General features: G+C 37.9%; 1 protein-coding gene across 1 annotated transcript in view; it reads left to right on the forward strand.

Annotated features, from left to right (window-relative positions):
- Positions 1-24,854, forward strand: part of Appl (amyloid-beta-like protein) — a 152,651-nt gene that overhangs the window by 109,438 nt on the left and 18,359 nt on the right. Inside the window, exon 3 of the mRNA XM_089243141.1 lies at positions 22,684-22,810. Within this exon, the coding sequence (XP_089099267.1) occupies positions 22,684-22,810 (127 nt within the window). The remainder of the gene's footprint in view (positions 1-22,683; positions 22,811-24,854) is intronic.

Genomic DNA, 24,854 nt, shown 5'->3' on the forward strand with positions numbered 1-24,854 from the left:
GGTCGAAGCTTCTGGTGAATGTCTTTTCCTTTGGAAAGTTTTTCGATAATGAACCGATAAAACCCATAGAATTTCTCCACTGCACGGAGAGACGTTGTGACTGAACTCCCTCTCTCTCTCCCCCAATCTCGTGATTAGAAGCTCTAATTAACGATGGACCATGGTGGTGATTCTTGGCTTCTCTTTCTCTCGTTTCAAGCGTACTTTCCATAATTCTTCATTCTTTTTCAGGCTAAGGCATGCGCATCCAACTAAGTCGTCGTCTTTGATTGATAGCTAGCTGGCTTTACTGGAAAAAAATCTCAATCCCTGGAATCGTGATTTAGTGAAACCATTTTCATAAACACGGTCTCCCATAAATTCGTAAACAGTTTAGAAATTCATGAAATATTGAAGGAATTGTTTCATTTGAATATATTTTGCTGAAAGGTTATTCTACCAAGGGAGAATTTATTATGTTCAAATTTTTGTCGATAGAGGGTATTGCACAGAAGCAAATCGCTAGAAATATGCAAATCGGAGCCCTATAAAATGCAGGGGTGTATGAATGACAACTCATTTCTAAATTTTCCTGTTATTGACTATTGCATAAGGTTTTCATTGTGGTGTTCACATTGGTAGATAGAGTACTATTGGTGAAGTTGATTTAAGCTACAAATCGCTGGTTGAAGCTTTCGTTTCGAACACCCAAGATATAGAAGAAAGATTCAGGTCTAGTCACTCCTGCCGGATTTTCGTCCAGCGTCCTCTATCGACAAACATTTCAACTATTTTATCTCTACCAAAAAAAAAAAGCCCCCTTCATGAGAATAAATTTTTCGCAAACCGCATTCAAATATACCGATTCCTTCAATTGTACAAATTTTTAAACTATCAAGAAATTTATGGGGCACCCTGCACATGCGCAGTGCTTCCGTGATACGGGCGTTTTGGGACCGCATCCAGATTTTGGTAGTTTTTTGTGACATCCGTTTTATTGGCTTCAATGTCAGATTTCGTCTTAACAAATATGTTATTTTTCGATTCAGAATATTTCATGAATTTGACAAAATTATTTTCATATGATGCCGCTTTGATTATAATAACAAGCTTTAAACTCCAAATAACAAGAACTTAGGTAAATGAGGCTGGGTGGGAACAAAAGCGGCAGCATATATCTTATTAGCTATGTACTTTCATAGTCCACATCATATTTGGACATATCTTAATTTCGGGCGACTTTGCCGATGCAAGCGTTCGCCATAAAAGCTTAGAGGCAGCATTGCTCGCTTTATTCTAGGTCTTACGAATGCTCGTGTGCTTGACTTATCTGATAGTAATGGGCCAAGCAGTTTGATGTTGGTCACCATTTCCTACTCCTACCACCATTTTGTTAATGATGGAGTCTTGCGCGTGTGTGTGTGTGAGTGACTTGTCCGGGAGGCCAGGCTTTGTCTGTTTGCAGGCTTGATTAATACCGCTGCGAGGTCCCTGAGCTACCCGAATAACAATCCTACTAGCAGCTCGAGAACGTGAGAGAGACAGGGCGTTTGCGCTATAGCGAGTTTATCAGAAATGTCGCACAGAGGCATGAAGGAAGTAAAATAAACAGCACATTTATTCCATTTTGCTTTTCACAATATAGTTGTAATATCGTGGCAACCGGCAAAGGCCACCACGGGCACGAAAAAGCCGCCCAAGTTTCTATTGCGTCTTTTGTCCTTCCGAATTGCATGTCGTAAATCAAAAGGGGGAGGGAGAAAAAAAAAAAGAGAAATAGATTAAGAGCCGAGAGCGAACGTAGTTAGGAATTTCCGCTAATTCTTTTGCTCTGACATCAGGCAGATATATCGCGCCTTTTGTGAAATTGAATCCATTCGTCTTCTTGAAACAAGGAATGTATTAGAAAAAATAATAAAAATAGAAGAGGTGGTATATGGTAGAGGTTGTGAACCATTTTGTTTATTCACTAAAAATTGTGTTTTTGTGTGTACTATTTAAAACCAATCCGAGACTTTTAAGGAATCGTGCGTGAGAGAAAATTCTAGTTCCACGATTCCATTTTTTATTTTATTAATTATTTTGCCTTATAAATAGGGTTAGGGCCGTAACTAGGATTTTTGCCGCCCGGCACAAACATTATTTTTGCTCACAACTTCAAAACTCGATAATTTTATAACTGTGTTCTTTGTTCCCACCCAAATTTTGCCCCCCCCCCCCCGTTAAGGTTCCGAGTAGGGTTACGGTAAGGTGCCAAAACAAAGGAATTTTTTTTCAGACGAGAGTGTGGCATCCACCGTCGCTGTCTCTCAACAATAGGTTTAAATTGCTTGTCATGACCGCGGCCAAAATAAAATCGTGTGCAGCAAATGGTTGCCAACTCTGGATCAAAAATGAGACGTCATGTTTTTAACCAAACTTTAGTAAAAGGCGAAAGATTAACTTGCGAGTTGAAGAAAGGCCAGAACATTAAAAATACCAGCATAATGAGCTATCTGAGGTAGTAACTGTAAATTGTAAACGAAGAACATCTCTGAACTCTTTTTCCCCTCCCCAACTCTCGATGAAGAACGTCCTTATACTATTTCCGTTTCATATTTCACTCGCCGACTCCCACACATAGAAATATGTTGTTTGTCGGTTTCGTCTTTATATTTGTCTTAGTTAATAATTTGTGCTAAAATGTTTAATAAATCTGTGTTATGTGTGTGCCAGTCCTCAGTGGTGACTCGGAAGTATGACAGTCCTCAGTATCAATACACTGCCATATACGCCTCTCGTAAACACTATCATGGGCATTTATAACAAATTACTACAGTAGCAGCTCTCGCTAATCCGGCACATGTCAGACCAAGGCATGGCAGATTATCGGAAGTCAATTGAAAAAGCCCATTTAAATAATAGAAACTTCTGCGCAATGACAGCGAAATGTTTTCCTCTTCTATGCTCGGAAAAAACCCGCCTAAAAATGCTGGATTAACGCACGGCCAGACCATCGAGAGTTTAGTGTATTATGTCGGAATATGATGTGCACATGTAGCCCCTAAGGCGCGTCTACATAGACTTACCTACTTTGTAAATTCATTTCGTCCTTTTTTTTGCATTCCTTCTTTTTTCCTTCTCCACACGCACAATCGGATTCAGACCGCAGCCTTAGCTATGCAAAATCATAGAGACGCAATTAACGCAAGCTCCTTTTATGAATCCATCGCCGGTGGGTCCTCCCAAGTTTGACGTTCGTCCAGTGCTCGTTGCTTGGCTCGTTATGAAATATTTCGTCATACACATGGATGAGAAATCTCAGGAGTTCACTCAAGGACAACGCATGACGTGAGCATGTAGACGTGCCTTAACGTATCTATGATGTCGGGTGTCTTGTGTAAGAACTGCTGTCTTACATATTGGAAGTGAAAATGACATATTCTTGAATTTTCGTGTTTGAGTATCGTGCTGAAGATCTGTCTGCTCTTTATGGAGAGACTTTTTAATTTTTTTTAAATGAAGGACCAGATCGCATTCGCGTCTGGTAATTCACTCGCTGCAAGTATCTTTTAGCTTGACTTTTTTGAATTTCAGGGCCGCTATGGGAGGGGGAGCATTTTGGTTTCTTCTGCCGAACCACTAGTGCTGCTGTTGAAGGCTACAATTTCTTCTTTGATCATTCGTTCAACATTAGGGGGCCGCCAAATTGCTTGCTTGCCCTGACTGCTGCAGCCCTACTCAACGCCCCCTTCGAGAATCAGGAGGACACTCTTCGTCGTGACTATATCCCTGTTTGTCAGGGAGCCCCAAAATGCTAAACCTTCTCCTGCTACTACAGAGATGTGCAAATCCATGCTATAGGGACAAACTTACGTCGAGAGAGACGGCAAGTGTAATTTCAAGAGCTCAAAACCATGTTTACTCACTGCCAGCGGATTACAACACTTCTGAAGCAATGTAAACACTGAAAAGACTTTCAAAATACCTACGTCGGTACCAGTGGCGTACTCAGGATTTTTCGGGGGGGGGGGGTTCTCATTTTTCTTTTTATTTGGGTTGTGAATGCACTATAACCTCAAGCCGGGGAAGGATAAACCTCCAACTGCCCCTCTTTTCCTCCCCTCCTTTCTAGTGTACGTCAATGCTCTTATACCAGGGGTGGCCAACTTCTCTGTTCGAGGGTCAACATAATTGTCAGACGCAGTGTCGCGGGCCGCACGCACAAGGGGCTTTATAAGCTACACCCAGTATGATTGCTTGCTATGGCATCGCGGGCCACAAACATTTCAAGGGATTTATTAAACAATTAAGGGCCCTTTCACACGGAGCGGATGCGGGTCTGGAAGAAGTTTTAACTATTGGTATATACAGAGCGTTTCAGACGATGCGGTATGTATGCGCCCGCAACTTGGAAGTATTCATGCGGGTCTGGATGGCGTCCACATGTGTCAAAACTTAAGTGCGGGCTCCGCATTCGCACATACAGGTTTTGTACATTAGGTTATATGAAGCTATACATACGACGCGGGTCCGGGTAGAATTCGCCAGGATCATTGGCTATTTTTAAAGATGATTTTGCACGGAATATTTTAATTATTTGCCGTAAATTCCCTTAAAAACACCATATAAAGGTCCCTATTCATCAACAGGTTGTACCCACATACGTCTATCCATCCGTTTGCTTCTGAGATAAAGGAGATATAGCAACTTTAACTGCCTACGTGTTACATACTTGAACACGAGGATTTTTTATTAAAATTATTTAAAAAATTTATGGCACAAAATATGGGTAAATTTTGGCGATTTTTGAAAAAGTTGCATGTTGAAGTTCAAATTCAATAAAAAATAACCGTAAATTAAAATCCTAAGAGCTCGTGTTAAAGAACCGTAAACTGGAGTGACTTAGTGCCACTTTTTGAAGTTTCTCCTTGATATCTTCCCTTATGCTTTGCCTAGACTGCGGGGATTTTACTAAAGGTAGTCTCACGCATCTCAGCTTTCAATTTCTGGTTTTAAAAAAATTATGGTGACAAAGAAAAAAACAGCGAATTTTTTTCGCGTGGCATATAGTCACCCCCTGGGGGGTGGCGACTATGTGCCGTGACTTTTTCTCGCCTGTCACACCCATTTTTATTGAATTCCGGTTATTAAATGTACTTGGAACCCTATGAGAAAAATATTTCTTCCCAAAATTAGGTCATTTTTGAATTTTTAAATTAAAAAATCCACGAAACCTAAAAAAGCAGTTTATTGACGTTTTTAAGTAAAGAAAGCGTTTATTTGCACTTTTGGAAAATTTTAATTCGCTGAAACATTAACAAAAATAAAGACCTAAACTCGAAAATATATGGCTGCTCTTAAAAAATAACACTATAAATATAACATTCATTTTTTCGAATCCACTACAAACTTGTTGTCCCTGCCAATTGGTCAAGGTTTCTTTATTTTCATTATGATTTGGCACCATCACCAAATTTTGTCAGCTGGGTCAGGCCATGAGTAAAATTTGCCAACTTTCTTCATAGCCCTTACATACGCTTTCCCAATATGATCCAGAAAGGTGAGCATCTGTTTGTTTCTTATCACACAAACAGCCTCTTCAAGTGTTTCATTTCGGTAATTGCGGTAGGGTCGACTCCCAGCTTCCACACATACTTGCGAACCATTGCTGGGACAATAACAAACTAGTGCAAAAAGGACAAAAACTCTGAAAAAACAGGTGACAAAGTCACTACCTGAATCTTCATTTTTTTTTTTTTTGTTTATGCGTGATATTCTTACCAAAATGCCGTATTTGTACAATTCAAATAGGCATTTCTTATCGTAAGTAACTTCTACATAGAAATACTAAATTACCTAGTTTCCACAAAGCACACACTGTCTGCACCAGGAGAGGTTTGCACGCAGTTGAAAAATTTTGTGTAAATCACAATATAACCTAAAAAATTCTCTAGACAGCAGATGATGCAATAAATGCTGTCGGTAAGTCACCTACAGCTCCTGAATCGGGATGAAAATTTTTGAAACCGATTGTTCATCCATACGCTCCCAGGAAGCGCTTGCATCCTAAAATCCGTGAACAGCACAGTCGGAATCTTGGCACACAATCACCCCAGTTTATGGTACGTAACACCATAATGTTAAGAGAAACAGCGTTTCAAGACATTTGAATGAGTGATGTTTGGAAAAATGTTCCCTATCTTACAAAAACTTTGAGAAAAAAGCATTTTAGTGAAAAACATTAGCATGTGTAATGCCTGCCATCAATTTATATTAAAATTTTAAGAATATTTTTACTACTGAGAGGTAGAACCTTCCTTTTGTCCATATTTCACAATTTTATTCTTAAACAATAAAATAAAACTTAAAAAAAATTAAATGCTATAAAAAACGTTATCCACTTACAGCGTTCACTGGGTGAAAAAAAAAATGTGCTCGCGTGAAAAGACACGTAAATCCGGACCCGCATCCGATCCGTGTGTAAGGGGCCTAACTTAATTTATTTGATTAAATACTAATTATAAATAATTACTAATGAATTGTTAGCTTAACTCTTCATTTTTTTGGAGAAGAGTATTTTTATACTCTCATAGACAGTAAAATCAGCGCAGAAGGAAACTGCGTAAATAGCTGCAACGGGGACTACAACTACTTACCAGACCAGACTAGCGAAAATAGTGTTAACCCCCATGCCCAGTTCTGATGGTGGGATTGCAGGCGGGCTGGTAAACAGCTTAGGAAGGTGTATTTAATGTACGTCAATAAGTACAGCGGTCAGTAAGTAAAATCGGGTTGCGTTTTGGACTCCTCACTAAATAGAATTTTTCCTGATTTTTTGTCGAAGTCGGAATGTCCACTCCGCAAGTTCACAAAAGTGGACTTTTGTCTTTAACTCAGATTCAGCGAAGTCAGTAGATCCTTTGTATGGTCTTGGAAATATTTCCACTGATGGCTGGATTTTTGACTGCTTTCTTCATGGTTGCGAAACTTTTCCCAAGCACTTCGCAATAGATATGTGATGTTGGTGTATCTTTTCTCCGAGTTTTCAAACTTCGATGAGTTTTAACTTCTCCTGAGATTTTTCTGCAATTTTCGTCATCAAGTAGATGCTATCAGTTGGTCGTAGCTCGGCCAAATCTTTTTTGTGTGCCTCGCGTATTTTTTTCTGTTTTAGTTTTACTTAAAAGGGAAATTTTGCTCATCGAGGTTACCATCAATGACCTCTGAATGATTGCGCAAGAAAATCTGCTACTGTTACTTCCATAATTATCACAGTAGGTTTTTGAAATCAATCGTGTGGCCATAGGCGGAGATAGACTTGGAAGTCAGGGGGAGGGGGCACGATGATGATGATGATGTCAATTCATATATACATTAGAACAGCCGACTCCACTTTTGACACTGGGGGGAGCAATGCCCCCCGTATCTTCGCCCATGCACGTGGCCTGTGTGTTTAAAGAAAGAGGTTTTGTGTTTAATAATTTTTTTTCTACATCGACTTCAATTTCTTCAATTGAAACTACTTCAAAAACATAATAGCTTTTTCATTTTGTCGCGGGCCAGCTGTTGGCCACCCCTGGTCTATACCACACCCTTCCACTAATTATAAGAACGCTTAGGATTAGCAGAATCAAAGAATAAAAAAAATTGTTAGGTATTTCCTGTATTGGGTCTTTAGAAATGCACACGTTAAAGTAAAAAAAATAATAATATATAATTATTACGCAAACAGAGCAGTGAGTGTTGTAAGAGTGACTATCACCCCGGATTTTATATCGTACTTAAATGACGATACTTATATTACAGGGGTTATTACAACATCTATGCTCTGGGGGAAGGGAAGGCTTCACTTTTCCGTGTTACATTCAACGTAAATGAGTTGACGTTCCCTTCTGTTCGTATGGCAGGGAAAAAAAGGTGGAATACATGGTGTCGTCTATTATTGCATCGATATTCAATGATAGTTTCTGCTGCAAAGTGAAAGAGGAAAAAAAGTCGAGGAAAGGATAAACGAGAATCGACTCGACACGAGAAAACGAATTCGAGATCATTAGTCAGAGTATTTTTCCGGGAAGGTCGCCAAGTCCGCACTTTTCTTATCTTTTAAAAAAAAAAGCACGAAAAACCGTTTCCTTGAAAAGTCTTTCATACATTTTTTTTTCTTCCTCCTTTAAATTACGTACTATGCATATCTCAACGCTGCAGCAGTTCGACTTTTTCGATGTAGGAACTTCACTTCTCGTGAAATCTTGAATCGAACGAGGAGTAAAAAAAAATTGGCTGGAAAAGAAGCAACGATTGATCTTCGATTTCCCCCCCCCCCCCACATGGTCCGCCTGCATATTCTTTTCCGACAGAACTTCTGTTCGATATCCTAATAAAAATATTTTTTAAAAAAACTTATAATTAGGGTGGAAAAAGTTAAAAGAGAAATACCAGCATGGGGCACATAATATTGAATTTCTCACTCGTAATGACCGGGAGAAAGAGCTAACACGATGAGAAGGTAGCCATTTTATTAACTCTATTATAAAATGTCTCCACTCCATAATTTATATTCAAATTTTCCTCTAATTTATCGACTGGATAGTGTTGTCTCTATCTGCTCGACAGAGAGTGTGTTCGATTATCGTATTAACTCTTGAATATTACTAATATTTTCGACCTTGCCTAATTCATTATTACTACTCCCCTACCTTGCCTGATTCATTACTTTTATGACAAGGTAATTTTGTTTCTTAGATCACTGGAAGGGATTACTTGGTCCGACATTTTATTTGCTTCATCGCACAATGTGTGTATAGGGTGATCCAATATTATGATGAAGGGATAGTCAATATTATGATTTAGTTATAAACGTCGTCTCCGTGTGGCAAGGCAGTGTTTCTTAACTCTTTTTCTTCCATGGGCCCCATTTTGGACCATATTTAATTCTTTTGTGCTTCCGCTCTCAAACATTCAGGAATGTAGACCCTTTCTTCTCCTTTAGCTGTTTTCCGAGTAAATTTTTACCGTGTAAAATTTTTTGTAAATAAATTTTAATACCCCCAGGCCTGATACCTCCCCCCACAGCATCAATCTTATAAGGGTTCTATCCACTGGATTCTAAAAATCGCATGTAAAGGCTTTCGGCTACAAATTCGGGTGATCTTCATTTGACTTATCGGCAATAAAATTGGTAACCTTTTTCGCACGTTTTAGAGAAAGGAAGAGGGGAAGAAAAAGAGGAATAGAAGAGGGGGATAGGGGATTACAGCAGTTTCTCTTTCACTTTCACCCTCGTATTCTTTTTATCTTTTACATGTATATAGTAGAAAGATTCATGAATATTACATTTATATAGTAGGAAAAGTACACAGCACGTCTGTAAACTGGGTTTAGGAAGACTATAGGGATATGTAAAATATTGGAAACTAGTTTGAAACTGTATTTGTACAGAAGTAGCTTGGTTAGTCATTCCGGGATTCGAACCCGGGTGGGGTCAGGATGAGAGCCAGATATCTTAACCGAGGGAGAAAAAAACAACTTCGGTTCATAGGGTTACAATAAAGCTTCGTGATGAGAAGTACTGATGATGAAATAAAACACGGAGAACTATATTGAATCTCTTCCATTGGCGTTTGCACAAATGGAATGTGTGCACGAATGGTTGCGTGCCAATGGAAGAGAATCCATTGGCACGCATAGGATCGTAAAAGGTTTAAATACCTCACATGTTTTTTTTTTCATAGGTCTCTGAACACACACATGGGGGGGGGGGGCATATGACAAGTTTGAGAATAATTGTGCTATTTGACTTCTATCAGCATTCTAACTAAGCATTTCTTTCTCTTTGCTGCTCTCATTTCCCGTTGTTTCTGCACACCATCACAATGCCCTTGTGATCGTGGGATATTTCAATATTGATGAAAAGCACTGCATTGGATAACTGCGTTTGCGTCCTCGTATTGGTATAAGATTCTTTTGTGTACCTCACCACGCCTAGAAGTTTATGTAATTTCTGCATCATTATTGTGTAATACAGCTTTAGTATTTTCAGATAAAAAGTTATATTGGCTCTGCCGCCTTCATTTCGTATCCTTTATTAATTCAAATTACGTGAATTTTCTCCCTCTGCCATCTTTGCCACCCTTCTCTTCCCTTTTATCCGCTGAATCTCTCACAGCAGTATAATGTACCACCTTTTAATTTTCTCCCCGCGTCGGGGAAATGTAGGACTTGAAGGCGGGGGAGAGAACTAAAAAAAGCTAAGTAAGCAGGGTAAAAACTGAATAATAAATGGAAATAAAATTGTGTTCCGAGGAGAGAACTGTGGGAGACGAAAGAGCGAAGCTTTTCTTCGCCTACTTAAACTTTCAAGGGCCTGCCAGGAACAAACTCCATTACGAGCTTCCGAGGTCCTGATGGGCCCACGTCGCCTGGAGTCTGGGAGGGAGGGAGACAAATTAAGCGCCATCGATTTTTCAAACCCTCCACACCCCCTTCTCCCTTATCACGTGCTTTTCAGTCGCCTTCGAGATTATTTGCATATCGCCTCCATGTACGCATGCAAATGAGGCGTTGAGGCGATGATGTCGTAGACGGCAGACGCGGATTAGATCGAAACACGCTGGTGAGGTTTGTTTTCTGTTCTTTTATTTTTATTTTTTAATCTCCCCCCACATCTTACGTGTGTGGAAATATTCCAGGAGGATGTGTATTAGCATGCACATCAAGCTTCATCATCATCTGGAAGATGATGGTGGGTGGACGCAGTTGTTATCCGTTAGATAAACATCAAAAGGGAAGATGAGAACGTGTCCGTGAAGTTTTTAACTGGAAAATTAGTTCTAACGAAAATCATAAGGTATTATCAAAGCTTATGTATTCAAAACTTTTTTTTATAGATAAATAAATAAATCCGTAATTATTTTGATACATAATGGTCACGGTTTTACGTCAGTCATTTTTTTTTCTTAATAGTTTAGTATTTTTCTAATGTTGCTTGATTTAATTTTCCTTAAATTTGCATAATGTGAGCTATGTATCGAGTGCTGAGACTAGATGTAGTTTTGGAAAAATGCCGTCTAACACTGTTTTGACAAACTTCAAAGCACCAAAATTTTGGTTCGATCTATCTGATCCCATATGGACTGGGGCGGGAGTGCATCCTACGGATATCTGTTCTGATAAGGGAATTTTTTATGTAGAGAGACCGAAAGATTTCATTCATCAATATTCGGGAGATTTGGCTGTGCATCTTAGGCATCTTTAACTTGCGTTCCGCGGAACCGAGCATGAGAGCTTTTTCCTTGTACCTCTATATCAAAAGCTGCGAAATTTTTAAGTTGTGTTGCAAAATGCAATGATACCTACGGCTGATGACCGTTTCGACTTAATGTACGAACACAGTGCAAGCTTTTTTCCGATTCGGTGCCGTTGCTGATTGGTTAAAAACCTGAATTATAGGTTTTTTTAACCAATTCTTAATGGCGTTAACTCGGAGAATCGGAAACCAGCGTGCACGTTGTGTGTGTCCATGCCCTTACGAATTTTTTGGCTAACGAAGATTTTTTTTTCTGCCTCAGTTAACGAACATTTTCGTTGATGTGGCTACACTCGCTAATATAAAACAGCCTCTTAATGAGCTGAATTTTAGTACCAATTATTATCACAATTACTATCACTCGAGCCCGATTAACTCGAGTGCACCTTGGAATCGCTTTCCAGATACCTCTAATACACCTCTTTCCCTTTCCAAAAATTTTTGAACCATTTCATGTAAAATAAAAGATTCAGTTAATAGAAAATCCATAGAAAAAAACAGGAGTCCATTTTTTAAAGGACAATCTTTCAGTGCAAGACTTTTAGCATCAGACTAGACGGTCTGGACATTCTAGGAGATTATCTCATCCATCTGAATTTATCAGACAGAAATGAGCTGACCAAATCACAAATGAATGGGGACACCTACGAACTTGACTGGGTTTTGTCAACACCAGCCTATCAGAATGAAGCTTGTAGTGGTTGTGTTCATCGTGTAAAATAAAAAGATCTTCAGTAGTTCATCTTCTTGTAAATTCTCAATGATCCAATTTTGGAGCTGTTTATTTTAGCATTCGGTCAGTTTTTGGCTTTTTTATAGCGCTCCTTGGTGGTTTTAAAAAACTTATGTTTAAATGTTGTGTACCTGGAACGAATTAAACGATTTTTCTATTGAAACCTATGCATGGGACGTTTCGGATGACGAACGTGATTCTGGAACGAATTATCTTCATAAGGCGATGTATCCCTGTACATATATTTGAGAAATATCCACGCTTGTAAGAGTTCTGTTAAAATGCCCGGTAACTGTCAAGGGTTCTTCGAAAACCAAAATGTTGAAAATCTCTGAACTTATAACGTAATAATAAGAGTGATAATCGTATCGAATTTCTGAAGACACAAGTCATCTATCATCAATGTCTTATTGCGCAATGTGATTTCCGAAGAAGTCGAGAGAAAGATTTATATGTCTAGAATATGTACGCAACATGCTTTCGCTTATGAAATCGTTACTCGTACGAAAAGAGCATCTCAGCTTCATGATACAAATACCAAACTTTTTATAATTACTACAATGGCTCAACATTAACTCGGCGATGCGAGTGGACAGTGGCTTATAATGAAATGCTTTCATTGTATACACTTTAATGGTCCACGTATCATTCATTATCCTAATGAAAATAATTGATTACCCTTGATATATTCACCCTCAACTCAACATGTCCTGAGTTTAGCTACTCCGCACACTGGTTTTTATATTTCATATTCCACACAACTTTATATTTCATATCTGTTCAGTACCATGCAGGGGCGTAGTTACGAGAGGTTAGTACATAGGCTCTATATAAGTCAGGGTTAAGCCAATCTTTATTCCCCTATTCTGCTCTATTTTCAACGCTTGGCCGTCATAAGTAGCGGCAATCCAGTTTTCTGTTCAAAGATTGAGGACGATGAGTCCATCTAGGGTGACAAGGTCACAGGGGCGGCACAGCTTTCCTATTGTTATTTGGAATGTATATGGCAGTGGTTCTTAACCTTTTTTCCTTTTGAATTAGAAAAATTTAAACAGTCATTTAAAAAAAAAAGTTCCCATCCCTTCACCCCAGTGCAATACGATTTACTTTCTCACACCCCTTAGATAATGCGTTTTCTACTTTTATTAAAATTTAGTTTTTGTAATGATCAATGGGTAAATTAATGCATATAAATTTTTTTTTTATATCTTTTTAATCTCATTTGTGACCTAATGGTTGATAAACTATTAGAGTCGATAGTTATGGCGAATCTCGTCTTTCCGTGAAAACTAACGTTATAATATATTATATAACGTTATAATATATCGAAAGAAAAACATAGTTACTGTATGAAAATATATTTGGGACTTGCCCTGTCGACCGTTGTAGTGGAATGGTCATTATAATGAGCGGCGGCTGTATTACGTTTTAACATATTTCGAAATTTGAAAGAAAAAGATTAAGATCCATTGGATTGTTCTTCACTTAATGATTATTGCCGAAGAGAACAACAATATTACATGTTTTTTCAGCACTTGATATATTTTTAAAGTTTTTCCTGAGTTATGCTAAAATATCACAAGGTACGCAAACAAATCTTAAATCATTTTGGGCGAAAAAAAAACTTTTGCAACGTGAATTTCGCAGGTCACATTCTTGCAAGTGAAAGTTTAAACATGAGAAATCGAAATATCAGTATGAATCACATTTTCAAGGAATTGGAAAAATTTAATTATTCTCATTTCAATTTTTCTAAAAAATCAGCCAAGTTAAAAAAAAAAGTTTCCCATCTCGTACCTCCAAAAAGTCTTTGCCGCACCCCCGGTTGAGAAACACTGGTATATGATGCAGTATTCTTGACCGTTTTAAGTCGACATTTATAAATCATTTCAAATGTCGGGAACAGAGATGACTTTGACTGGAATTTAATGCATTTTACTTCAAACGAACAGATTTCATAGGAAATGATTGCCGCGCAGGCACTAGTGCGCAATCATCATAACATTCAATGGCTTTATTCAGTCAAACTGTCATTTACATGTTCCCGTCAAAAACGTCGAAGGTCGCTCCGAAATTGGAAAATTTTTCTTTCTTGTAACACACACTGATGTTGCACATCGACATCTTTTCCCAGGGAAGTTAATAAAATCCTCTCCCTCTTATCAGACAAGATATTTTCTTTCCTAGTTATCTCTGGAATGTTCCGGACAATGTGTGTTTCTTCCTTGGCCAACACATCCCCCCCCCCCCATTTCACCATACCCTTATTACGCGATGGTGTCGAAGCGAAATTTTCTCCGGGAATGTTCAAAATCGGTGTTATTGTAGAAAATTGCTTTTCTGGCATTTCGGTGGAAAAGAGAAATGGGGTAGAGGGAAGGGAAAGAGTTCTCGTGTGCCATTCCCCCCCCCCCCCATTCCGTTTCTCTACTCGTTCTCGCACGTAATCTAGAAATTTCTCCCGGACAGGATCTCCGGATCTCTGTAACTCGTTTCCGTCTTTTAAAGTCTGGGCGAAATTCGGAAATTCCGATGTCGGAAGGTAATTTATTTTAACTGGTTGTAGATATAGTGGGGGTGGACGCTCTCTCCCGCTTTTGTGCGGTAACTAATTGTCCGATCCAGGAAGAGATACGTCTCTGGCCGTAGTTACGGCCACATACTTAAACCTCTACACATTTCTGGACCGCATTCAATAGCTCCAAAGTCCAATTAAAGTTGTAGTTGCTCACCTCATGAATTACACATCAGGTTACTGTTGAGGGAGAGCGATGGCCCACACATAGAGTATAGAGAGAGCAACACTTTCCTCCTCTGCATCTCTTTTACACGATCCGCCTAAAAATGCTGACTGAACCAACAACAACTGCTCTTGGAAACCCTAGTGATAAGTGTGAAGACCGAACTCGTCATTAAACAAAATCGCTAGGGCGTTGGTATCCTTCAGGATCTTGCTTCGTGTCTTTACAAAAGTGTAAGTTTCGTGGTGAAATAATGAAAATTCCCGGATTAGAAACCACGCTGTGTTTCTCCTAAACACCCCACCAGTGATGAGAAAACTTTTTTAATAGCGGGCCAAAAAAAAAAAAAAAACGAAATTAAAACATTATGGCGGACCGGACATATTCGGACATGGTTTTATAATTGGAATTTTTATGCATAGAACGAAATGGCGGGATATGTTGTATTCTTTGGAGAGTGCCACGGTTTCATTGCAAATGAAACATAATTGTTTATCCTTTAAGACCTATGAAAATAAATGTATATTAATAATTTTATGCATATTTATTTCAGCGTGCTCAATTTTTTACACATGGAAAATTTTTTGAATCAATTTCTATTCAAATTCTCACAGCTATATTTTACATATGCAAAAAATTGAACGCCCCATAGATAAATTTTTTTTCAAACACTGAAATTGAAAATTTCTATCCCGCCATTTTAAAATCTGTTGTGGAACGTAGTTTGCCCATCACTATTCTAAAAAGAAAATTAACTCAAAAGTTTAAACATGACCCAGACACTTCATCTATAATTGCGACAGATATCATTAGTGACTAGACTGAGTTCTGATCATGAACTGTCATTTCCGATTATGCAAATGATCCTTTGCTTGTTGCAGACGTGGATGAGATACATTCATCATATCCATAGTTAATTACAGTACTATCAAATGTCTCTTGTCCTCTGTTCGTCATGAGGTGTCGGCCGGAATTGTCAACGATGATGTTCCGATGAAACATTAAGTTTGAAGCAATTAATTAACATTAATTATAGAACACTAGCTGATACCCGGCGACGTTGCCCGCCCCGTAAAAAATTTATATATGTATAGCTTATTAATTACTCCTTAATAAAAAAAATTTCTGCATCAAGTAAGAGAAAATTACTTTCACATTTTTAAATATTTTAATTAAAAACTTGAGGCAATCGCTTGTGGGTACACAATATTTTTTCTTTTTCCATCTGGTGTGTAGATGTACAAATTTTTGCTATTACCAACACGCGAACAGGTGACGAAAAGGTATCCGTGTGAAAAACAGGGCTCAAGTAAGTTGATACCTGCCACTGCTAACGACTGGCCTTGCGCTTTGTTGATTGTCATGGCAAAAGCTAAACGAATCGGGAACTGTAATCGCTTGAAAGTGAATGGCGTTTCTTCGGTGTTGGGATACGTGGAATGAAGACTTCTTTTTCTTTGTCACATCCAGTTAGAATCGTTGCTTCAATGATGCAATTGTACAATTTCTTCACGCAGAGTCTGTTGCCATTGCAGAGTATCGGTGTCTCCAAATTTCTTAAAAGCATTATAGGTGCTCCAACTTTGAGGGTCAAATTGTGTGGTGGCACACCCGGAATATCCAAAGGAGTTCAGAAATTCTGCAGGATACAGAACTAAATGTCTGTGCCGTGTCTGTGACAGTGTCAACCGATTTGTAAGATGTGGAGTCTCCTGGAATAATTTTTAGGATTTTTTCGTTGATCTTGTTCACACTGTCATTTTCCGGTGCGAGAATCGCTCTCAGGAAGCCACTCATGGTTTTGGTCATTTTGCTGAATGCTTGGGAAGACTTTGTCTGCAAGTTCTTGAAACTTCGTGCCAGAGTGTTGATGATTTGAGGCAAGCATTGAGTTCATCAGCTGACGTTAAACATTTTTATTCCCAGTTTTGTCGTCGTAGTTGTTGTTCTCTGTTGTTAGTGACGTCATACGTCCAGCTTGTGCAGTGAATATTATTCAAACGCCTTTTAAGCATTTTTGAAATTGAAACTATACCTATACGATGGGCGGTTGATGAGATAAAGGCCGCATTAGCACTTACAGGATACCCTGTATATAGGCTAGCAGAAATACCCGGCGCTCTTCCCGGGTTTTCTTCAATTCTTCAATTACTGGGAGGATTGGAAAAGTGACAAACCGTTATAAAGGAATAAACTGTTATAATAACAGAATTAAAGGTGTGACAAACCATTGTAAAGGCATATATTCCCGTCCGAAACGCATTGTTGGAAACCACGGTAACCAAAGTAAACGTTCCGAAAGTGATTGTTGAGGCCCCAAAACCATTGTTGCCTGACAGTTTTTTGCCCATTTCAGGCATTTGCCCAGCTCTGACGAACTTTTAAATTAGCCTACGGTTCAATCCCGGACCTGTTTGGTATATATGCAAAATCTGGCGACGATCGGTCTAAAACTGTAGATTTGTATAAAGGGCATACATACTTTCACATTTATATATAAGATTTATTTAGATCTTCAAATTTTATATCAAAGGGTATTGTGCAGTTAGGTGCCTAAGTTTTGTGCGGTTTTCCAACTTGAAGGTGTGAATGCAAAGCGGTGTCTCATTTGAAAAAGTGTCTCCGCAGAGAGCAGGCAGACCTTCAACACGATGCTCACATAGCATGAAAATTCAAGCACATTTTTCATATTTTCTTCAAAATACGGAACACAGAATGCAGCACCAGCGAAAACAAGAAACGAACACAACTTTCACAACATATATACATTAGGGCCATGTCACATACTCGCGTAACACGTTCCGACGTGTACCAATTCGTTGTACACATTCCTCTGAGGAATTTCTGAGGTGCATGTTCGGTAAAGTAGTAGTAGTAGTTAGGTGTCTGAAGGTTTTAGATGTTTGTGGCACAATTTAATGTAATTTGAAAATATTCCATATTATGTTTCCGTTTATTATATTCCGTTTCTTTTCATCTACCATGGAATGAAAAGAAACGTGATGGGGGGGGGGGGGAAACACGACGACCGAAAAACGCTTTCGCGTTTCATCACTATGATTTTCTACAGCGAGTGCTGTAGGCCTGCATTCTATCCGTAAATGTTTTTTCTTTCTCCTATTTCTTTTTTCTTTTTTTCCAGTTAATGTGTGAAGCTATAGTGTCTGAACTTCCTATGTTTAAGGTGCCTCACTTCTAGCGGAAATCTTCACAAATAGAATTTTTTTTATATCCTGTCTTGTCTGTATGAAATTAAAGATAGCTTTGGTATAGAAGCTTCAGCAACCGCTCGTGATGGATGATCCCCTCTTTTTTTTCGGGTGCAGGGAAAAAAAGTTTTCTTGTTTTGCTTATTCGGCAAAATTATTGAACAATGGTTTGCTTTTTGTGTTGTTCAGGGACGTGCGTTGCTGTGTTGGGACGTAAATCTGTTTTTTTATGTGCGCACCTTATCAGCGCCCAGCCAAAAAGAAATAGTCCAGGAAGCCGTTCACTCAGAGAGAGGAAAAAAAATTTCCGTCCACATCAGGAGTGCGTTCAATTTTATATCTACGGTCAGAACTGGGTATAGTGAATTTTCAGGGACCCAAAATTTAGCTCGCTTTATCCAGAGGTTCGCAATATCTGTTCTATTAAAAGAGCATTCTATGACAGATCAATCGAAATTTCGTTCGTTAAAAGCCGACTATTCAAATCTCTCCCCCCCCCCCCTTCCCAGAAAGCAAGAGAACCTTCAACACGACGATACTTACGTAACACGAAAATTCAAGCATCTGTCGTTTTCACTTCGAAATTAAATAGTTTATCTCCGATTGACACGTGCAGAATGAATACCATAAACATATTGGGATACATCGAGAAGCTATCCTTACTTAGATTAAGACAGCATAATTCTTTATGGGCAGTATATTTATATTTTATCATAATTATTGGTTTTTCGTTGCTCTTTTTTGGGTTACTGTATTTTTGATATAGTTTGAATATATGTTCGACGTCCATATTTTTTTATGGGTATCTTTTTTCAGCCACCTCATGGGGAATTTTGCTTTTTATGGTATTTATATTTGTAATATGTAAGACTCATGACATTACCCGTAGAGTACAAAACTCGCATAACTCGACATAAATACAGTAGGGCCGAGCCTTATGAGGTGCATGTTCTATCAAGTGGTAGTTGTATAACAAGGCTCACTGTACATACTGTAGTTTGATTTTCTTTGAAATTGCGTATTTTTTAATCAGTTTATATTACACCAGTATCTGTCTTGGTAATGGCAGTATTTAGGCATGTGCGCAACAGCAAAGGAGTGAAATGTTTTCTTTCATTCTCTATCGTGTGTTAACAATCTCAATTCTAAATTATGAGAGTCGACTGAAATTATATTTTTCTTGAGCAATACTTTCATAATCATTCATCCCTCGTTTACTTAAAATAGCCGTAGTACGACCCGAAAGGATCTTTCGTGAATTCGAAAGTTCTCTCTGTGAATTTTATAGATAGAATCTATTTTATCCATGGATGAATTCGATCTTTCACTAAAATAATGTGGTTTTCTGGGTAGAAAATTCTGTTCCCGTCTTCTGATACCGGACGAAAAAAACAGTGTTTCCCGGACTAATACTTGAGCATTGTAGGAGCAATAAGGGGGAAGGGGAGAGGGGCTTCTCATATAAGAAATGAGGGTTGGTTGCTTTCCTCGGGGTTTCGTTCCCTCTCCAACGAGTTTCCTGTTTCTTCCCCAGTGATCCGGAAGAACGGATATGATTGCAGTCTTCATCAAAGACGGAGATGAACCTCCAGGTGCCTTTTAGGTTTGTGAGATCTATCCTTTTCCCACCTTTTCGACGGGGAGGAACTTCTAGAAAGCCCTGGATTTCCGGTGGTAAGTTGGGTCTCTTCTCAATTCCCATAAAAGAGAGCGACTTGGTGCTGAGGGAGTCTGCACTCGCGCTGGCGTGTGTGTGTGTAGAATTGCCAATAAGTTACCATGGCAGCTAAGTCCTTCGCTGTGGGGTTGGTCTCTCTTCCGAAACTGTTAGCGTATATTACATATAGTGATGAACAAGTTGAGTGCAGCTGGAGAAAAGATGCTGCGTATAACGGTATTGCTGTCATTTAGCCCGAAATCTCTGTGGATTTGTCATCTATGCAGAAGCTCATCTGATCCGATATGAGAAAGAAAATTAAACTGGTCTGAAGACCTCACTGCTGTCTTTTTATTTTAATCTCAAAATTGATTTTTCTCAATCCCTTGTATTCCTCATTCATTATGCTTTTCCCAGATTTCTAAAGAAAAGGTATTAATTTAAAACAGATTTAGTCCTAGAATTTTAAAACCCATTTTGACACCCCCGTGTTGTGGCCCTTTAATTAAAGTGAAATAATGTATGAGAGGTGAAATTCCGATGTATATAAGATAAAAATTGCCTCATCGGAAGATGGCCTCTTCATTTGTGAAGTCCTGCATTCCGCCATTGTGTGTTGTCATGAGGGCATCGGGACGTCTCTCACATCACGACTTCTTCCCCGCGCATTCGCTGTTGTGGTAGACTGAAGTTGTGTTTTTCCGAACTTCTAGTCGTGAGTGCGGCCGGACTTCCATTAGAAAAAAAAATAATCTGACCAATAAATAAGTCATTCGCTGACCCACTACACGATAATTTACAACAGAAAGAAGAAAATTATTCAGGCATTCGCCATTTTTACTTCCAGTTTTAATGATTGGTGACAGTACTTGCGACATTGCCCCGTATTTGAGCCGGTAATTCTAGCATTTAAAAAGTTATTGAGTGAGTCTCTACAGAGAGTAGACAGACCTGCAAACATGAAAAATTGCCACAAATGGCATACTTTTCCCCCCAACATCTGCCGCTTCTAATTTGGAAGATAGATGGCAGCACTTTGAACACCTACCACACACCTGCGTCCAACAATGTTAAACAAACATGTACAACGATTTCCTGCATGTGTCGATTCATAAATTCCTGAGTGAAATGTTTAAGATTTGAGGTTTTGTTGGGGGTGGGGGGTTGTTGTAAAATAGATTGCAGCAGTGTTAGCCGGAAATAGTTTTGAAGAGTAATATCACGCTTCTCTCCAAAATTTTAAGGGGTATTCGCATAGAAAGATGGGTGTAGGCCTAGATATATATATTTTTTAGAGTAAGAAATAATTATTAAAAAATTGCCTAAATTTTGCAGGAGTAAATTTTGATGCGTGAATCACGCATATAGATGCGTATTGGCAAACACTGGGTTGCAGTGAAAGACAATGAAGCAGATTCGTAAACAGCTATACCTCAGGTTTTGAGTTTGTTTTCAGTTAGAGGTTCTCATTTTGTGTGGTTATCTTATGTGTACATTTTTTTTCCTGGTCCAGAATTTTTCTTTATATATTTATTAGTTCACCGCTTATTGAAGGTCCTCTCAAACAGCTTGACTCGAGGAACAAATCATGGCCATTTTTTACAGCAACTTCATTGCATTTATTTTCACAGAAAGGGGTAATTCTGTCATCGCATATTACCATATAACTCAATAACTGGCTTTCATAGCAGAAATATTTAATTTATTTATCAACTCACAGAACAGGCATATGCCCAATTACAGTGGAGTGAAGAAAAAAGTAAACAAACATAAACAGCACGTTACAGAAAGGCAAAGAATAATACAAAATGTCATCATAAATTTACTTGATATATTACTTGGTGGTATCCAATGTTGTCTTTGTGCATTGCTCTAAATGTACTTCAGTTGTGAAGGTTCATGCAGTCCTTAGAAAATAAAAATTCATTTTCAAAAAGTCTTGCATATGCTCTGGTTATGGATAAGGTCAAACAAACAGTGCTCTTGTAAACAAGCAAAGCATTGCTTTCGAACTGTTACTTTACAAAAACAGGAGGCAAAAAAAATTAGTCGTAATACCATGAAAAAATAAATATGGTTGTGTGTGTGTGAATTTATCAAAATACAATATATATATTGAAATATATATATTTAAAAGTCTTTAAAAAAAATTTTGCAGTTCTTAAGGGGAAAAAAATCATTTTCAAGTGCTTGAAAATTTGTTACATCAATTTATGCAATGAATTTTGTCCCCCCCCAAAACTAAGTTCTGCTGAAACAAAAACGAGTAGAACAACAGTAATGAATTACGAGACATGTTCAAAATGGGGCATATGGTCTCACACACCTAAAGTATTTCTGTGCTTAAAAAAATGTCTAAAATCTGGTGGCAAAGCACAGTGCTTAGGATACAAATACTTCAAAATATTTCAAACTATTAAGTTAATGTTCTGCAACGAGCCCTCAGCTGACTGAAAATGTTCTGCGGTAAAAATTCGCATATACATAATATCGTTTTTCTACACTATTCTTAAAACTATTTACACTATTTTCTACACTTGCTTAAAATTCTTCCAGATTGTTATGCAACAGCACTGGTTGTTCTGCGACGTACGTCACACATTTTGGCACATTCTGCTTTGGGGCTTAATAGTTTTTACAAACTATCAGTTGCATACATGAGTCTGTGCTTGTTGATTGTTTTGTTTATAAATTTCAATAATTTTTCAAACATTAAATGATTTCTGCTTAGATGTTATTTGTACTTTAAATGTATAGTGGTTTTTTTAAAGCAAGACCAATAGAACTTGATATTGTTGTTAATGAGTTAAAATGAGAGCTGTAGCTGTTTTAGAAGCTAATCTTTAATAAATTAGCATTCCAAACTTGCTAAAATTAAAAATGAGTGAATGTTGAACATCGATTTTTAAAAATTGAATTAATTTGATTTTTAAAAGGAAATCATTAACTGTGATATGAATGTTCTTGAATTTTTAAATTTTGTGTGGAAAGGTGCTTGAATAGTCCTTTCACTTGGTTTTTGAACTTAATTTCTAAATATTGATTTTGTTTGTTAATAATTTTTCCTTTATGTCTAGGTCTATCCATCAAAGGATATTACAAATATTGTGGAATCTAGTCGATATTATAAGATTGACAACTGGTGCCGACCTGGACAAAAAACGTGCAAGGCTAGCCTATGGGTCAAACCATATAGATGTCTTCGTGAGTTTTGAAATCATTCTATCTCCTTTATTTGAATTGCTTGAACAACTATATTCAAAATTTCCAATTACCTTTTATTATCAGTGTTTGTCTATTTAACATTATATGTCAGTAGGAATGTGTAATGAAAATCACGTGTCTGTGTAAGGGAGAATTTGAGGTTATCGCAGAAAGTTATTCTCTAATAGGGTTGTTAATAAATGGAATAGCTTACTTCCATAGATTGTTAATTCTATCATAATTGATAAGTTTAAAAAGAAATATGGTAAATTATTAGTTTTTTTTCATGATAAAATATGCTCTTATATTGGGTTGCAGTATTTCAGTTATATTTGACATCCCCATATTTATTTTTTCAGCCACCTTGATGTGCAATTTGCCTATTGTTGTCTTTTTATTTTTATTTGTTTGATCCAATCACGAATGCTCATATTTTATTCTTTGACTGCATATATGCAGGGAAATGTTTGTATAAATATTTTCAAATATCCAAAAGAGTGTTATTGTTATTAAGTCATTTGTATCCAGAACTGGAGTATTCTGTAAATTTTTATTGTCCCTCATCAAGCACAGAATAGTCCGCAAAATGATGATTGTTAAAAAAGCACACACAGTTGGTGCTGGTTTATTTTCAGAAATAAACCAGCACAAATTGACTGTTTCTTATCACAGCTGAATTGTATCCTTGTGTCATTGCCACTTTGTACCTAATGTGAAACAATCAATGATTTTATTGAGCTTTATTTTATTTTAAGCTTAAATGGTATATAATCTAATGTACATTATCGCTGTGGAAAATCTCCTTGACCAGTAATGGGCAAACTTTTTTTAAGAGTGGGCCAAAAGAAAAAAATCAGCCAATCAGGACAAACATGTTTAGGCAACAATTCTTAATTGGAATTTTTTTGGTTGAAGTGATGGGATATGTTGCATTCTCTAAAAAAGCTGCTTCATTGCAAACGAGACCCCCCCCCCCCCTGGTTTATCCTTTACAGCTGAAAAAGTATTTCCAGGCCCATTCATCTCTGAAAACATGCCACTCTGAGCCAACTTTGTATTTTTCAGTAGACATTTTGGGAATGAATTATACAGTAGCCGCCGCTTATAACAATCGTAGTTCGTTCAGCCATTTTGATTCTTATATCCGGAGATTTCTTTTCAGTTGCTCTTATATACCGTATTTACTCGTGTATAAGCCAACCCCCCCCCCCCCACACTTCAGTACCACCAAAACCACAATAAATTGAAAACCCATGTATAAGCCTATCCCAAAAATCTAAAAAAATTTTTAAAAAAAATTCGTATATGTTCATACAAAATGAATAGCTTGCGGACATTTACAATAGAAAACGATTCAAACTTTTCAATCCGTTTCTTCTGAGTCTCCAACTCATCGTAATCCATCAGATCATCATAGTGGGTCCCACATCTTCGTTTTTATCCTCATGTGGGCTGTCATCACTATTGTCACTTTCAAAGAGGATATCATCTTCAGTTCCGTCCATTGCATTGCTGATGCAACACTTTTTGAAGAATTGGCGGAAACAGAATTCCATGCCTCATGTACCCATTGGTATACTAGGCTAATGTCAGGTTTCTTCAAGGCACCACTTTTTGTAGTTTCTTTATCATCGGAACTCATCTATTTGATCCACCAATTCCTCAAATAGTCTTTGAGAGGCTTGTTGATGCTCACATCTAAAAGCCATACAATCAATGTTAGCCTGCCCTGTATCAAAGCCAATGATGTTTTCGATTTCTTTGCCTTGGCTTTGACATCGGTTCTGTGGAGTTTGAACATATCCCATACCACTAATGCCGGTTTATCAAACACTGCTATAAAAATCACTACTGATTGTGGGGGTCGATATTTTCTCATCAAAAACTGACTCGGGTATAAGCCAACCCCCCCCCCCCCCCACTTGAGGAACGCATTTTTCCACACAAAAAACGTTGACTTATACACGAGTGTGTATGGTAGTTACCAGTAGAGTAAACAAGGAATGGGAGATGGGTTTTGGCTGAGATTATGATGGTTGTGAAG

The sequence above is a fragment of the Pholcus phalangioides genome, unplaced genomic scaffold (genome assembly GCF_987345545.1).
Source record: "Pholcus phalangioides strain wild (caught in Gottingen) unplaced genomic scaffold, Ppha-v1.0 ptg000015l_1, whole genome shotgun sequence".
In the NCBI taxonomy this organism is placed as follows: Eukaryota; Metazoa; Arthropoda; class Arachnida; order Araneae; family Pholcidae; genus Pholcus; species Pholcus phalangioides.